Source organism: Stegodyphus dumicola, chromosome 1 (assembly GCF_044657685.1).
Source record: "Stegodyphus dumicola isolate Sdum_Otavi_A_Nest chromosome 1, ASM4465768v1".
Taxonomy (NCBI): Eukaryota; Metazoa; Arthropoda; class Arachnida; order Araneae; family Eresidae; genus Stegodyphus; species Stegodyphus dumicola.
The window spans coordinates 189949857-189967442 of NC_140768.1; the positions used below are offsets into that span (position 1 = coordinate 189949857).

The window sequence follows — 17586 nt, forward strand, 5'->3', positions numbered from 1 at the left end:
AAGAAACTATGGAAATTTCAAAATGGATATTAATGGCGAAATGTTTCAGTGGATGTGCTGTCACAAGTAACACATCACTTGAAATTTCATTTTCAGTTTATGCTCTTAGCTGTAAAAACCATGTTTGGCACAAAATGAAGATGAATTTTTCTTAAACAGACCAATTTTTTACGATTGTGCATTACTTTGGAATGCATTCTTACAGAAAAAGTGTTGAAACATTTAAAGTTTCATATAGGATTTCGCTCTAGATTTTAAGTCTCCCAAATGTTCCCAAATGTTCATGAATCAACCAGGGAGACTCTCTGCTTAGTAATCTGATTTTGAGAAACAAAGTGTTCGTTCACTATAAGAAATGAAATAGCTGCTCATCTCTTCTAATTTTGGATAAAATAGACAAAGTTAGGAATAAAATGTTACAAACACCAACGTAATATTTGAGAAAAATGGCACAGCTATCAAATGTATGCATTGTGAAGCAATAGTCAATTATAAAAATTTGTTCTGCTTGGGAAAACTCATCTGCATGTTGCTTTAAATAAATAATTTTTAAAGCTAACAGCATAAACTGCAATTAAAATTTCAAATGATGCACTACTTGTAACAGTACAGAGGTATCATTCCTTCACACGATTTGCTTTAATTATGTATTTTGGAATTTTGATAATTTTTTAAAGTACTGACATGTATAACTTTTAGATCACGCAGTACCTGAAGTTCACAAAAATCAAACTTAACCTATTACAACTTTTTTTTTACATGGGGGCCCAGTTAATCAGGAATCTGCCATAACTTCATTTGCATTTAACTCACAAAATATTTTTAGTCAAGTAAAATCTCCTATCATTTGTCCTGATTTTTTAAATGCAGACTGTGGTTGAAATTAGCCTAGTATTTGGAATTCTAGTGTATGAGAAAAGAAAGGCAATGCATTTTTATAGATTTCACATTTGTCGCCCAGACGAGAAAGTTGTTAGGGACTCTGACTGTCGTACCGAAGGGCACTGGTTTGAATCCCGAAGAAGGCATTGATGTAATTTATCCATCCCTTCACAGAAGACAATGGTGGCCCACCTATTAGGTGCCTCCATAATCCAGACAGCAATGCTTCTGGCCTTAATAGTGGCCAATGTCTATAAACAGCTACAGCCTGCTACTGGAGCGAGAGGGGAAAGAATTTCACATTTTTACTTTGTTTGATAAAACACAAAAAATTTTCATTTTCCTTACTCTTTCTACAATCCATGCAATAATAACAAATTTAAAATGGAAGTGAGGATTTCCAGAACTTATAATGTTTTATAGAGATTAGCATGAGAAAAAAATCTGTTTTAGGAAAAAGAAAAATTTAACACACCATTCAAAATATTTATTTAACAAAACAAATATTTTTTTTTAAAAAGTAAAAATACATACTGGAGGTATGCTACTTGGCTCTCTTCTTTCATCTGCAAAACAGTGGAACAGGAATTCAATGAAAGACAAAGCAAAGTAAAATACCATTGTTGAAAATGCTTCATATTCATAGTTTTTGTCATAGCTAAAAGCCTAAAAAAATAGGAAAAATTTTAAAAATTCTGTATTATAATACACAGCTTCTCAGATGAGTGTTTTTTCATATACAGTAAAATCCAGCTTAATTCAGTTAGTTAGAGGTGAAAAATAACATTGAATCTTTGAATCTGAAATCAAATCACCTTAACAGTGTTTGAGCATAAACTTTTTTGTCGTTTTTCGAAGTAAATATATATTTTATATTATATTTTACATTGAAAGCAAATAACCACCCCATTGTATGCAAAAAGCAGCTAACGTTCCGCTATCCACTTTCAATGATAATTACATCAATCAAAATCTGGCTTATACTAAAAGTTACTTGAAAGTTACTAAGCTATAAAAAATGGACATTACATTCCAATAAATTATAAATTATTTTGAAATACATCACAAATGCATTTTGTTTTTTCCTGAAGTGATATTTTAATGGCCAACTGATACTATTGACAATTTGACAATTCAATAATCAATAATTCTGGACGCAAATTTCGAAAGTGCAAACTTATGAGCTTTTTTTATGAATTTGATGTTTCTGATTAATTTTCAGATATTCATGAATTTTGGTTACACTACAAGAAAAACACACTCATTTCATCATGTACTTTTTTTTTTTTTTTTTTTTCAACTTCGTTTGTACTAAATAGTTCAACAATTTAAAAATGGCAATCAAAAAACATAAAAAATTTACCATTTTTTTTTTTTTTTAATTTATCGGTCTACATTATTTCATTTACATGATTTAAATGAAATAACAATTTTAAAAAGAAAATTCTGAAGAACTTTTTACAAAATACGAAGATTATTCAAACTGAATTTTTATTACAAGATTATTTTAATTCAGATAGTTTCTCTTTATAGTTCTATGCAATCCACCTGCTTCTCAATAATCATATGCAATGGTTTTCACATATGCTCATAGCAGTATGCTAAAGTCATGCTTATTCAACTTTATCTGCTATGATATTTGGGAAAGAGGTGAGCATAAGCAATGATCATAACCTGTTTCATCTTTAATTGTTGTTGAAACTTTTAGAATAGCAAGAAGGCTAGACTTCTCTTTAACTGTGTTTTAAGCCATGATTCAAAATCCCTGTAATCGATTTTTCATAAATAATGTCTATTCGTAACAAAAATGCTTTAACTTCAATATCAAATCCTCATTCCATGATGTTACAATGCTCAGGAATTTCTGTTTTTGTTCAGCAGCAAGATGCCCATCAGACATGAACTTTCTTTTTGCACACAACTGCTATCAAAATACTATATACTAATGATGAAATCCCTGCTGCTTGCAATATGTCCCTGTATGACACTCAACAATCTTCTTCATGAAAGTTTGTCATAAATTTATTTATATACTGATTTTTCCCCCTTTTAAGCCTTTAACCATCTTGTAAGTTGACATATGCTCCAAAAGGAAGATTCCCAAAGGGAGAACACATAACATCCAAAGTAAGAATACGGATCACAGACTAATTAATTTCAAACAAAACAATCCAAATTTTGGTTGCCGTTTTGCCACTTAAAATTAAAATTTTTAATGCATGAGTTTTAATCTTCTGAAATCACAGTACTCGAAATATTGCAAGTTCCATTTCAAATACTTGCAACTTAAAAGCAGCACACACTACAGGAAGAATGAGCACATGTGATGCTTGCTACCTTAAACCTTAAATTGAAAAGTACTGCAAATTTACTTTGAATGCATAATCCATTCAGTAATTCTTTTTTTTGTGCATTATTTTTAAGTACTTACACTTACTCAAAAAGATATAGTCTAAAATGAGCCTCCTCCTCTTTGGGAAACATGAAAACTAGCCTGTAGTATCTGCTCATGAAATTTTATTATACTCAGATTATTTTTCCTTTATTGATTTTAAGTCTAAGAATATACAGGGCAGAGTACTTTCGATTGCCCAGTTTTGAAAATATTCTTAGCTCTAAAGACAATGAAACTCCAAATATTCCAATGTCTTTTTTGTTGTGCTTGTCCATTTACATACATGCCATGCAGACTACTATTGCACTTTTTACACTTATTACAGTTATTTTTGAAACACTATGCCTGCCAAATAAATATTTTTCACAAAGTTATGAATATGGGGAATTGCTACACTGCATGGATGGACGACAATGGAAGACTTCTGAAAACAGCCTAGTGGCCTTGACTATAAGTAGCTATGCAGCAATGACCAATTAAACAGCATGTTTTCTGTGTAGAAAAGTTTACTGAAATTAGGTCAACTATAACAGTCCAGCATGCTTTAAGAAGCAGTTGGCAATGAGAGAAGACAAAAAAAAAAAAAAAAAAAAAAAAAAAAAAAAAAAAAAAAGAATGTATGGGCGAAACAATGGCATTCTAGTGGAAGCGTACAAAATAAACCACATCTACGGACAAGGACAGTGAAAACACTGAAGAACATTTAGGCAATTTGTAGGGCTGTGGTTAGGAATCCACAGCATGGCTTCATGTTTAAATATTATAATTACTAGGACAGGGCATGCTAAGAATCCTAGGTTTAGAACTTAATTCCCATCCATATAAATTACAACTTGAGTAAGAACTAATTGTCTATGACAAGGAATTACACATGCAATTAGGCAACATGTTATAAACCCTGTCAAATGACAATTCTCAGTTTATTCAGTCCCTGTTGAGACTGCTGAAACAAACTTTCATTTGACAGGTTATGTCAATAGACAACTGATACTGGGCACAAAACAGTACTCACATGAAAGGCCACAATACTAGCAAATAGCCATCATTTATTGTGGTATCAGCAAGATGAGAGTAACTGGTCTATACTTTTTTATATGCTTAATGGCTAACCAACCAGAGTAAGCAGAGAAAAATATTCTCACATGCTGCATAAGTTTATCATTCCAAAACAGTAAAACTATCAGTGTCAAATACAACACATTTGGTAAAAACAGAATGAGGTCACTGCCCACACATATTGTTTCATCATGTACACACCATGATTGGTTTGGTTTGGTTTATTAGATTACGACAAAGCACTCGGGGGCTATCTACCTTAAGGGAGGGATGCCTTCGTGGAGGAGTACACACTATGAAAATTCTTTCCAACTCATATCACATTTCACATGTCAGTAACATTCAGTGGCTTGCCAGATCCTCAGACATAAGGGCCCTAGACTTCTTTTGAGGACACTTGAAGGGTAATGTATTTGTGGGCTAAGTTGGAAGTGCAGAAGACCTGAAGGAACAAATCAAGGAGGAAACTGAACATGCAACCCTGATGTCCTAGACCATATCCAAGTGTTCTTAACTGGTAGAAATAGTGTTTTGCAAATAACTACAGCAAATACATACAAAACGCAGTAGTACAGTCTACATGGAATGTACATAAAGGGACAAGTATAGGAAAAAGGATGATATAAAATATTTGGAGTTTCATAGTCTCCAAGGTCATGTATATTACTTTCAAAATGGGTAATCGATAATGCTCCACCCTGTATATTGATTTATATACATTATGCATCATAGAATAATTTCAGTTAAAAGTAATGAAAATATGAAAAAAATTATTTAACTATTCTAACTATAAATATTTATTTAAAAATATAAAGAGAAAATAAATAAAATAAAAATATAACAGTAAAAAAAAGCAATTACTTCATTAATTGCCTTCTGCATAGCAGTATAATAGCCACCAGCTGTACCTAATGTCAACAAGAACCAAAATAAAAATAATACCGGAGATGAAATCATCCCTTTCTTCCTATGTATAATCATCATAGATGCAACAGCAGTCTGAAAACAAAAATGAACTATTATCTACACATATTTATATGTATATTCAAATACTACAACAAGCAATAATTTACAACTTTTATTTTTTAGCAACTTTCATGTAAATGCAATGTTACACGCAATGTTAAATTATAAGTAATGAAAATATGGCTAATATGCTTTTTTTATAATATCAAAACATATACCTTTCTAACTAAGAACACACATGATAGAGCACATAACAAAGATATTTACTAGATACAAGATACAAAATAGTAGTTTTCTTCACTTTTATCTTTTATTATTAGTAGTTATAAGCTAAAAAAAATGTATGAACAAGTGCAACCATTCACAAAAGCATAATAATACACTTTTTAAAGGCATGAGATAAGAAAATTGTGAGATATACTAATGGAATTTGTTTGCAGAAAGTTGTTCTTTTAACTGATACTCTTTATTTCAATGCTTCAGTCATTTAAATGAAAATGTTCAACTATATAATTAAAAAGAGAAGATCTGTGAAGATATACTTCTAATATCATGGAAGACTGATCCCTTCACCTTACTCATAAACAAAATAATCATTATGGATCAATAATTCTGGTCACTATTATTTCAACTTGAACTCTATGGATTAGATAAGAGCTAATATTCTAGCATTTCTGTGAGAATATTTCAAATAGCAAACTTAAAATGATGATATACAGATAATTTTATTCATATTACTGAGTAATATTTAGCAACAAGTACTATTTTACACCACTAGTATAATAAATAAAATAAGTACTATTTTACACTAGTATAATAAATAAAATAAGTACTCATACCAAACGCTATGTTCACTGCAAAATTCCACTATTCAAATATCAGCACCAAAAATAACATTTTATGCTAATGATGAAATGTTGTAATAATACATAGTTTGCAGTCTTTTCTATGGATTACTTCTCAATTACTTTTTAAGGTTATTATTTGAAACTAACCAGTTGTTTATAATTTCAGCCTTTAATATAACTTCTCCTTTTTGTTTCCCCACCAGAATACAAATCAGTTAGATAATATTTAAGCCGAGGTTTTTTTTTATTGTAAGACAGAGCATATTTCTGCTTCTTTAGGCCATGTTACTTTATTTCTGCCGTCTCTGATATGTTTGTAATTCTTCAGCTTTGCATTCTGCTGTTGACATTTAAATTTCATATGCCAGTTAGTTCAGTACTTCCTTATTATAGCAGGCCCCAAGATTGAATTGCTAATCAATGAGATATCTCACCGAAATCTCATCAAGTGTTCTTATACCCCACAGCATGTTATATCTTGGTTGATTAGCATTTAAATTTTGCGAGTATAATATACACTATAATATAAAGCGACCACATTTTCATTGAGACAAAGCGGGAGAAATGGAATGAAATGAGAATTGTAATTTGTTTATGAAAGCAGACCAATAATTCAAAAAAATGAATTTTATTGTATACATTCATATACTTGTCTATAAATATACAAAAATATATTTATTGTTAACTATTGGTAAGTATAAAAGTATTTTTCAAAAAACAATAATTTGAATATTATGTTTTTTAATTAATTTAAAGTTTTATTAAAAAATATGATTTTCTTTCGCGGTCATATTTTTTATCTGAGTGATTCAAATCATTTATTAAATAATTATTAATAGACAGAATCATCGTAATAGATTTAGATCATTTATTAAAATGTCGTCTTACATGAATTGGTCAAATTATATTTTACTCTTGATACAGATTTTAAAGTTTTAATGTTCAACTGCATTTTTTCAATTGTCCATATTTTATTGACACTAGAAAAAACAAGTTCTGTTGCTGTATTTGTTCCTGGAAGGGAGAGCGCATTTTCTGCAGTTTTCAAAATATTTTCATGAGGAATATTATTCTGTTTAAAATGAAGGAATAACTCCATCCATTTTTGTCTGTTTCCACATTTGCAGGCAACCAACATTTATTTTTTTCATCAGTAACGTATCTTTTTAACAATGACACCTCAACAAAAAGATCATTTTTGAAAATATTATTTTATTGAAAATGGTTACTAATATATTAAAAAGATTTTTCCACAAATTCCTATAAAATCTCCTTTTTTAACGTCATCCAATGAAAAATTTTAATATCCTCAAAGAGCTGTCTGTTCTTTAAGCAGGGTTGCCACTCAAACAGGAGAATGAAATTCCCTGACTTTTCCAGGTTTTCCAGGTGTGTTTCAAGAAAATTCCAGTCTATCCGCGTAATGTACGTTGGCTGTGCTAGGAGGGAAATTAATTATGGTATTACTTGTATTGTGTAGCAAATTCACTTAATTATTCAATAAATCCCAGGGAACATTTATTCTTAATTATTCTTCGTATACTTTGTTTGATAATTTTGTTTACTTTTCCACTTAAGAAACTTAATAAAATGTAAGATATATACATTGGATAACAAATGTATGTTTTATTTACTCATGATCATCACCAGTTCAACACGAGGCTGATCCGGTCCTTATAAATCACAACGCAATGCTAAATAGTTAGGTTAGATTTTAGGTAAATTTAATTTGTGTGAGGTATGTTCTTAAAAGGCACCTTAACACTTGAAAACACAAATATAATTATAATAGTTGTTGCTTTCTCAACTGAAGATTGAGATTAGAATCTTCCCAATCTGGAATAAAATAAGGCTTTTTTTGCAGACATTCTGCAGCTAAACGAAAGAAAGAAATCTATTTTAATAAATTGAGGTATTTTATATTTATTTCGCAGCATACATAAAAAATATGTGCATTAAATTTCGTGATGGTATGTCATCATACTGCAAGAATTAATTTCAGGATTATGCCAGAGAAAATTTCCTGAAATTTGGAAATATTATTTACTAATAATAAATAAATTTAGAGGGAAGAAGCAACATTAAATTATACGAATAAGATAAAAATAAAGATAATTAAAAATTGAATTAGAATACTCAACGATATTTTAGTGAATATAGTTATATTACATGGTTAGCCCAGATGACTGATTACTATTTTTTTATTTTACTGCAAAACGGCAAGGTATTTATTAAAAAGAAAAAAAAAAAAGGTTTAAAAAGATTTTGCGGTAAAATTCTAGTATACGTTAAGGCTTTGGGCACAATTTTGAAATTGTCGCTGTACGTTCCGTTGTTAAAAATAGTGGACTGTAAATTAACTTGATGTTACTTCAGTATAGAACCCAAAAAACCTCAGACTCCTAACTTGACCGAAACTTCTTTATTGACTTTCAAATAGTAAGTTAGTTGAGGAACGGCGAAGACCACACAAACTCCGACTTCAGTGGCGGCTTACCAACACAAACTCAGAAGAACCTCCGCTTAGTTGAAACTCCAGTAATTCACAGCAACCTCGAAGCTTTAACCGCGAGCTTTAAAAACCTAACAAATTTGCGTCTGCGCCGCTCCTCGGTACAAAGAAAGAAATACAATTTGCATAACATCGAACATAGCCCCAGCCTTGAAGTCCCAAGGGGGTTCAAACAATAAATTTAAACTGTTGAACTGCATAAACGTGAAAAATAAAAATTAAAGTCTCTAAATCAAGAATTAAATGGCAAAGCGCATAGCTTTGCTGTAGGTCATTTTATTTCACCTTTAGACGTGCGTAAACTCACCACTCGAACTTTCTCATTCAGACCAGCATGCACGTTAATAATTCTACCTAATTTCCAACGTAGCGGAGGTAGATTTTCGTTCTTAATAAGAACCATATCACCAATCTTCAGATCTTGTTGTAACTTGCACCACTTGGGTCTCTGCTGCAATCTAGATAAATACTCACTGCTCCAACGATTCCAGAAATGTTGAAATAACCTTTGCACGTTCCTCCAACGGTCACTGCAGCTCATGGTTTCTTGAATTTGGTTAGATTCTGGAATAGCGCTTAAAGCCGCTCCGGTTAAAAAGTGTCCTGGTGTTATCGCCTCCAAGTCACTACAATCACTTGAAGCTGGTACTAAAGGCCTAGAATTAAGACAGGATTCAATTTGGGTTATTAATGTCAAAAATTCCTCGTATGTTAAAATAAGTGTTCCTAAACATCTTTTTAAGTGATGTTTCATAGACTTGATACCCGCTTCCCAAAGCCCTCCAAAATGAGGGAAGAGGGAGGATTAAATAACCATTTAATATTTTCTGAAGAAATATAACCCTGTAGCTGTTCATCACGTTGAACAATAGAAAAGGCTTTCCTTAATTCTTTATTAGCTGCTATAAAATTCGTTGCACAATCACTGTGAATTTCACACGGTGTGCCTCTACGAGCTGTAAACCGCTTAAGTGTCGCGAGGAATGATTTTGTTGAAAGATCTCCAACTAATTCTAAGTGTATTGCTCTTGTAGTAAAACAAATAAATAGACATATGTAACACTTAAAGATTTTGACTCCTCTACCAGGACGATATTTAACGTTAAATGGTCCTGCTAAATCAATCCCTACACGAGAAAAAGCTCTACTTTGAGTAACTCTTGAAGCGGGTAAATCTGCCATTAGCTGAAATGCAGTTTGCGCTCTAACTCTACAGCAGATAACACATTGGTTTATACACTTTCTTATAATATCTCTAGCATTCACAATCCAAAATCTATGTCGTATGACAGAAGTGAGTAGCTGCGTACCTGCGTGAAGATACGTGTCATGATAATGCTTAATAATTAAACGCGTAATATTGTGATTCTTAGGTAAAATCATAGGATGTTTCTGATTATTTGAAACTGCAGAGTTTCTGAGCCTTCCGCCTACACGCATTACTCCCGCGGAATCCAAGAAAGGACTTAAAGACAGTAATTTACTTGATGTCTTCAAGGGTTTACCAGATTCTAAACAGAATAATTCTTCTGGAAATTCGGCTCTTTGCACAATCCTAACAATCATAGAAGTAACTTCACAGAATTCTTCAGTAGATAAATAACCCTTTATACGCTCTGTAGGTAACTTGCTACAATTATTTCTAAATCTTAAACACCACGCTAACACTCGACATAACTTTAACCATGACGAAAATCTTGAAAACACACTAGGCTCTTCAAATTTGGAAATATTTGAACTGAAACTCTTTTTCAATTCCTTCAACATAACCTCACCCTCTAATTCTACACTTGAATTTTGCTGTACATGAATTACGGATTCGTTTAACCACTGCGGTCCCTTCAACCATAACTCACATTGTAGGAATTCTGATGGAATAAAACCTCTGGTCCCACAGTCTGCAGGATTTTCTTTCCCAGCAACATAATTCCATTGAATACCTGGAACAGCTTCCTGGATTTTTGCAACTCGATTTGCCACAAAAGGTAGCCAACGGCGAGGTTCGGACGAAACCCATGCCAATGTAACCCGCGAGTCGGTCCATGCGTAAATATTGTTAATAGGGAGTTCTATGCATGATAATACTGCATGTAAGAGGTTTGCTAAAAGTAACGCAGCACACAACTCTAGTCTCGGAAGAGACTGGGTTTTTAAGGGCGTTACTCTGGTTTTCGATGTCAGAAGGCTGACTTTGACTGACGAATTAAGGTCGATTGTACGGAGATAGATGACTGCACAATAAGCCTTTTCTGAAGCGTCGCAGAAAGCATGGATATCTATCACTACTGCCTTCGGACTCAAGACATACCTCGGAAATTGTAAGCTTGAAAGTAAGGGTAATTCTAGATAGAAACGCTTCCATTTTCTACTTATTCTCTTATCAACGAGTTCATCCCAACCCAGCTGTAAGTTCCATAACTCTTGTAATAATATTTTCGCGTATATTATTGTTGGCGCTAACCATCCCATTGGATCAAAGATTTTGGCTACTTCTGATAAAATAGTCCTCTTAGTAAACTCTTTATCACTTATGCATACCGAAAAATGAAACGTATCACTAGAGTTGTTCCAATTAATTCCCAATACTTTTACTTTCTAGTCACTGTTTATTTCAAGAGAAATACTGGATTCTCGTAAGCACTCGGGAATATTCTCTAAAATAGCTGAACTGTTTGAAATCCACTTCCTTAAGCGAAATCCACCCCTTTTCATCATTTCATTCAACTGCTGAACTAGAACATTTGCTTCCTCTTCACTTTGTGCCCCTGAAAGCAAATCATCAACATAAAAATCACGAAGGGCAATTTTTGATGCTAAAGGAAATCTCACTTGTTCATCTAATGCAAGTTGTTTCATTACTCTAGTAGACAAATATGGCGCACAGGCAGTCCCATATGTAACTGTCACTAATCTAAATGTACTCAAGGGCTCACTAGGACTATCCCTCCAAAGCATCCGTTGCCAATTTGTATCTTCTGGGTGGACACGAATTTGTCTGAACATCTTCTCTACATCGGCACATACTGCAATTTTGTGAGTTCTAAACCGTAGAAGAATTGGAAACAGCTCTTGCTGAACTCTTGGCCCAACCATCAAAATATCATTCAATGAAAGACCCGATGTCGTTTTAGCTGAAGCATCGAAAACAACTCTCAGTTTAGTCGTAGTACTCGATTCCTTTAATACGGCATGATGAGGCATGTAATACGTAGAGTCAATAAGAATCTCTCCCTCAGGCACTCTCTCCATATGTCTCAGCACAAGGTATTCCCTCATGAAATCCTTATACTGTTCATATATCTGAGGCCTTTTTAGAAGTGAATTTTCTAAAGATTGGAATCTACGCATAGCTAATTGTCTGGAATCTCCAAGCTGAGAAGGCGGAGAGTGAAACGGTAATTTCACAGTATATACCCCACTTTCCTCTCTCGTATATGTAGATTTGAAATAATCTTCACATGCTCTCTCCGATTTAGTAAGCATGTCAAACGTAGGTACAGCATCCAATTTCCAAAAGTCAGACAGCATCTGATCAGTTTCCACTTGTATATTATTAACATAGATAGTAGGATTAATTTCTGTTGAATTATTCACACTATCTGAAATAACCATCCTAGTTCAGAACGAGAAGCTACCGGTTTACCTTCTTCGCATTTAATTATTTCTCCCTTTAAAAGAGGTAAGGCAATATCTACGCCTAAAAGTATATCAACAGGCCCACTTTTGTAAAACGTTGGATCTGCTAACATTAAATCATTATATTCCTCAACGTACTTCTTATCCAATGTAAAATGCGGCAAAGTTCCAATAATTCTATTGATGATAAATACTGGTGTTTTAAATGACACTTTCGTCGGAAAATGCGGAACGAAGTTTATTTCCGTAATCCCATTAGTTTTCGTATCCAAAGACCCTAAACATGAAATAAAAACTTTGGCATTTCTTCTTGCTAACCCTAGCCTTTGTACACAATCTTCTGAAATCAGGCTAGCTTGACTGCCAGGGTCAAGGAGGGCTCTACACAACTGGTATTCACCCGATGAATCTAACACTTTAATAACAGCCGTACATAATAAAACTTCACTCTGAAAATTAAAGTCTGAAACACAAGATTTAATTACTGGACTAGAACTTGCGATATTCTTCCCTGACCCAGCCGATTGAGCGCGAGGTTCTGGTCCAGGGAAAAATGGCTTAGCCGTCACTGATAATTCATTCGAACTGTTCGTAACTCCTTTACGTGCCTTTGGTTCATTTTGAACTCTTTCGAAATGCAGTAGTGTGTGATGATTTTTAAAGCACTTTTTACATTTATGTGTACTTCTACACTCGAAAGCTTTATGGTTTGAAACCAAACAATTAAAACAAACATTATTTCTCTTGACAAAATTAACGCGTTCCTGAACATACAGATTTAAAAACTTATTACATTTAAAAACTGAATGACCGGCTTTACAATACGTACACTGCGCGCGAATCTCTGAAGCCAATGAAGTTAATTTGTCTTTTGTGATTTGTTTTTTAACACCTTGCGTTTTACCTGCTTGCAAGGTTCTGGCATGAGATTTCAAGAACTCTAGCAGATTATTAAGTGTTGGTATTTCCTCACTCTTTAATGTTCTTTCCCACCATCCTCTCGTCGAAGAATCCAATTTAAACTGTACTATTAATATTAAAATAGTATCCGCGAATTGCTCCACTTTGAATTCTAGATTTTCAAATGAACATACACACTCTCTTACAGTGTCTACTAACGCTAATATCTGACTAGGAATTTCAGATTGTAAATTTGATAAATACAAGATTTTCTTTAATAACGATGAAAGTAATTCTCTCTTATATGAAAATCTTTGACACAATAAATGCCACGCTATTTCGAAATTCCTGTCACAAATAGTTAAAGCTTGAACAATCCGCAAAGCATCTCCTTTTAAAGAACCCTTTAAATATTGTAGCTTTTGTGCACCTGATAAACGGTCATTATCCACTATCGCCGTTTTAAATAAATCAAAAAATGATAACCATTCTTCAGTACTGCCACTAAATACAGGAAGAGTTAGCTTAGGTAAGCGTATACTCGCTATTTCACAAGATTTAGTTTCCACACTAATGTCTTTAACATTCTTAACTCTGGTTAGCATTAAAATTAACTCATCAGCAGTATTTTGTATGACCTGTTGTTCTTCTATAAATACATCAATATCTTTTTCTTCACACACTACAAATATGTTACTAAAAATATCCGAAAGTTCGGTCATTAAGTCATTTAATCTAGATTTAAAAAGTTCCAACTGATCAACATCAGCAGAATCGTAAGTCACTGTAATTTTCTCTTTCAGTTTACTTAACTTAGCTTTAGCTACACGCTTTTTAGTCTTAAGCGTTGTAAATTCCATTATCTAATAAGAAAGATAAAAAAACACACTGACTCACCAAATTTACTGTGACTCCGTAGCCGACGGACCATAACACATGTACGTTCCGTTGTTAAAAATAGTGGACTGTAAATTAACTTGATGTTACTTCAGTATAGAACCCAAAAAACCTCAGACTCCTAACTTGACCGAAACTTCTTTATTGACTTTCAAATAGTAAGTTAGTTGAGGAACGGCAAAGACCACACAAACTCCGACTTCAGTGGCGGCTTACCAACACAAACTCAGAAGAACCTCCGCTTAGTTGAAACTCCAGTAATTCACAGCAACCTCGAAGCTCTAACCGCGAGCTTTAAAAACCTAACAAATTTGCATCTGCGCCGCTCCTCGGTACAAAGAAAGAAATACAATTTGCATAACATCGAACAGTCGCCAAGACCAAAATGACCCCGTTTACTGCGCATCATCATGTCGCCAAATCCCATTGAACCATACATGGAGATTATTCTAACCAAAGAACGTCTATGTAAAGAAGAAAAGGTTCCATACAAGTAAAATGCTATTACACCGCTAGAATGCGGAGGGAAAATTTGCCAAGGGATTTGGCGACCGAACCTGGCGGCCAGAATTTCCCTCTCCGCGATGTGAACAGGAAATTGAGAAACACGTGTTAAGAAGAAACTTTCTTTGACAAAAAGAAAGCTACGAAAATCCGTTTTTAAATTATTGCGAAAAATCTAAGAAGAAACGCTTTATCAAAGGACGTTTCTTCTTGGATTTTTCGCAATAATTTTAAAAACGGATTTTCGTAGTTTTTTTTTTTTTCTCCTGAAAATAACTAATCCATGAATTAATTTACTTGCGCTAAAAAATATTTAACCACTTGCGATAAGACTAAACTTCACAATTGCGGTGCCGTGCGCTACAATATAACAAGCGGCAAAGAGTCTCATTTACGCCGCTCCGCATCTGCGAGTACAATCCAGAGCTGTAACTCGAGAAATAAACAATCCCGTTGTTAGGCGACGTGTGCACCACGCTATTTTCATTTTTGCGATAAATGCTTATCGACGCAGTGTTCACGTCGCTCGCGGTTTGAGACAAAAGCATCTCGACGTGCGTGGCACGTCCTTTTTGCGCAAGTGGTTAAAGAAATTTTAAACGATATTCATTTTATTAACTCTTGATAACGTGACCTTCGAACTTCGACACCGGTTTCGAGCTTTAGCAAGAGATATATCATGCATGCATAGCTGTTTCCCTCTATGATGGAACGGAGCCACGTCTGTTGCAGAGAGGTTTTCCTTCTTTACAATACATATTCTTTGATTCTAACCTCCATGATAGGATTAAACCCATTTTGTTTTATACGAGAACAGGTACTTTCTTTAATTCATGCACTACACATGCGATTCTCGAGAATACTGGAAACCAAAAGTTGCGGGAAACTTGCTTTGCCTTTCTAAAAGACAATCAAATTGGAGCTGCGAAAATTGGCTCTATGCCAGCTGCCCGAATGACACTCACGTGATACACAATTCGCCAAAATGTTATCTCTTCCGACGTCGGCCGCAAAAGACGCTTTTTTTGGCGGGATCGTTGTATGAACTTCCCTGACTTTTCCAGATTTTGACAAAAATACTTAAATTCCCTGAATTTTTTGGTCAATTTTCGAATTCCCTGACTTTTTCCGGTTCTCCCGGTTTTCCAGGTAGCGTGGCAACCCTGTTTAAGATATTTCAAGCAGTTGTTATAAAATTTCTGACTTCTTTCAGAAAATCAGGTTGTTTAATTGCATCTTGTTCTTCCAAACCTAGTGATGTCCTTTCGAATAACTAAATAAACATAATCGTTATCAATTCTTTCTCGCAATTTTGTTTTCAAATCATTGATTTCATTTGACACTTCCATAATTGAAATTTTGTCCCCTTCAATAATTTTCACAGCATTGTGAATTAATATAGCTTGGCTGTGGATGAACTGAAACCAAATTTGTGATGTGCCATTTTCAAAAAAGAGCTGCAATATTCTTGAACATTTAGCTTGTGATGAAAAGTATGATTTTAATGGTTCGTATATTTTTAAAACATTTTCTACAGCTGGTAAAAGAGCTAGCCATTGTGTTTTGCTGCAACCAATAATTCTTTAATATTCGATTTCTGCACTTTCACAAAAATCCTTCGAACTTTCAACACGCACAGTATATATAAAAATACGAATAAATTTTTGCAATAATATTTTCAACATCCACTGGAAGTAAGTGAGATGCTGTTTGAATAGTATTATGTAGAATGTGCGCTGCCCAACCTACTCTGATAATTTTTTTATTCAAATGTTCGTTAAGTTTCGTAAAAACGTTATTGATGCCTCTTCTAGCTTTACCACAAAAATCCGCGTTAGTGTTATCCTCACAATAGGCAATAATTTTATTGTTTGAATTATTTTTTTAAAAAATAGTACTTATTGAATCAAAAATTATTTGTGAAATTTCACCCGGAAATGAAACAAAATCTAATATTCCAATTTTAATTCCTGTTTCTGGATCAAAATGTCTAACAATTATGGGAAATAATTTTGAATCTTTGTAGTTGGAAGCATCATAATATATGGATATAAATGTGCATTTAATCTAATTCTTCCTGTAATTGTGAAAACGAATATGGTGAAAAAACATTACGAATAATTGCTTCGGTTTTTGTCCTTGCACATGAATATTTTTTGTAGTACAATGTTTTGATCATTTTCGGCATACAATCAATTGATCTGAAATTTTGATTGTGGTTTATGGTGTGGAAAGCAAATAGCCCTTCAGCTAATGCTAGCTGTTCCTCCGTTAATAATACATATTCCTTGGCAAGACATAACGACAATGATCGAAAACCACCGAGTAAATCTAACTCGCTACATCGCCTAATTTAGTTTACTCTGCATGCATTTTATGTGTTTTTTTATTTATGTATTTTTTATTTCTTTATATTCGCTATAATAATTAATAAATAATAGGTAATATATTTTTACAGTACATTTAAAATAACAAATGCAGATGTTTTCTAAAAAGCAAGATATTTTAAAAAATTGGCCGGACGCGGGACAGTCCTTCAAAAAGCGGGACTGTCCCGCCAAAATCAAGACGTGTGGTCACTTTACTATAGTATAATAAGGAAGCATGGACTTTTCTGAGCCAGCTTAGATTTAAATTAATTGTATGATCTTTGATTACTAGCCTACATTTTAAATTTGAATTTGACCATTACTTTAAATTATACTGCTACAACTGGTGGTTGACTAGCACAAGAATTCTGTTTTGATAAAAAGGTTAATTTAAACTTTTTTAAGTCTTTGTAGTTAATTTCAGCCATATTGATAATTTGCTTTATGTTTGCTACGAGTTTGGAACTACTTTATGCTACCAAAACAAGCCAAACTCTAAACCTTCTCTTAACTTCATCAAACAATACTGCAGTTTTTAATATTTAAATACTTCCCAATTTCTACCAATTTTCATTCAAAATAATAATAAAAAAATATTAATAAATAAATAAATAAATAAAC

General features: G+C 33.3%; 1 protein-coding gene across 3 annotated transcripts in view; it reads right to left on the bottom strand.

The window, feature by feature from the left end:
• LOC118189122 (multidrug resistance-associated protein 1-like) overlaps positions 1 to 17586 on the bottom strand; it is a 190529-nt gene that overhangs the window by 160875 nt on the left and 12068 nt on the right. For all 3 annotated transcript variants that reach the window (XM_085824093.1, XM_085824104.1, XM_085824099.1), the window contains exons 4-5: positions 5195 to 5332; positions 1417 to 1548 (exon numbers count right to left, since the gene is read on the bottom strand). In XM_085824093.1, coding sequence (XP_085680219.1) covers positions 1417 to 1548; positions 5195 to 5332 — 270 coding nt within the window. The remainder of the gene's footprint in view (positions 1 to 1416; positions 1549 to 5194; positions 5333 to 17586) is intronic.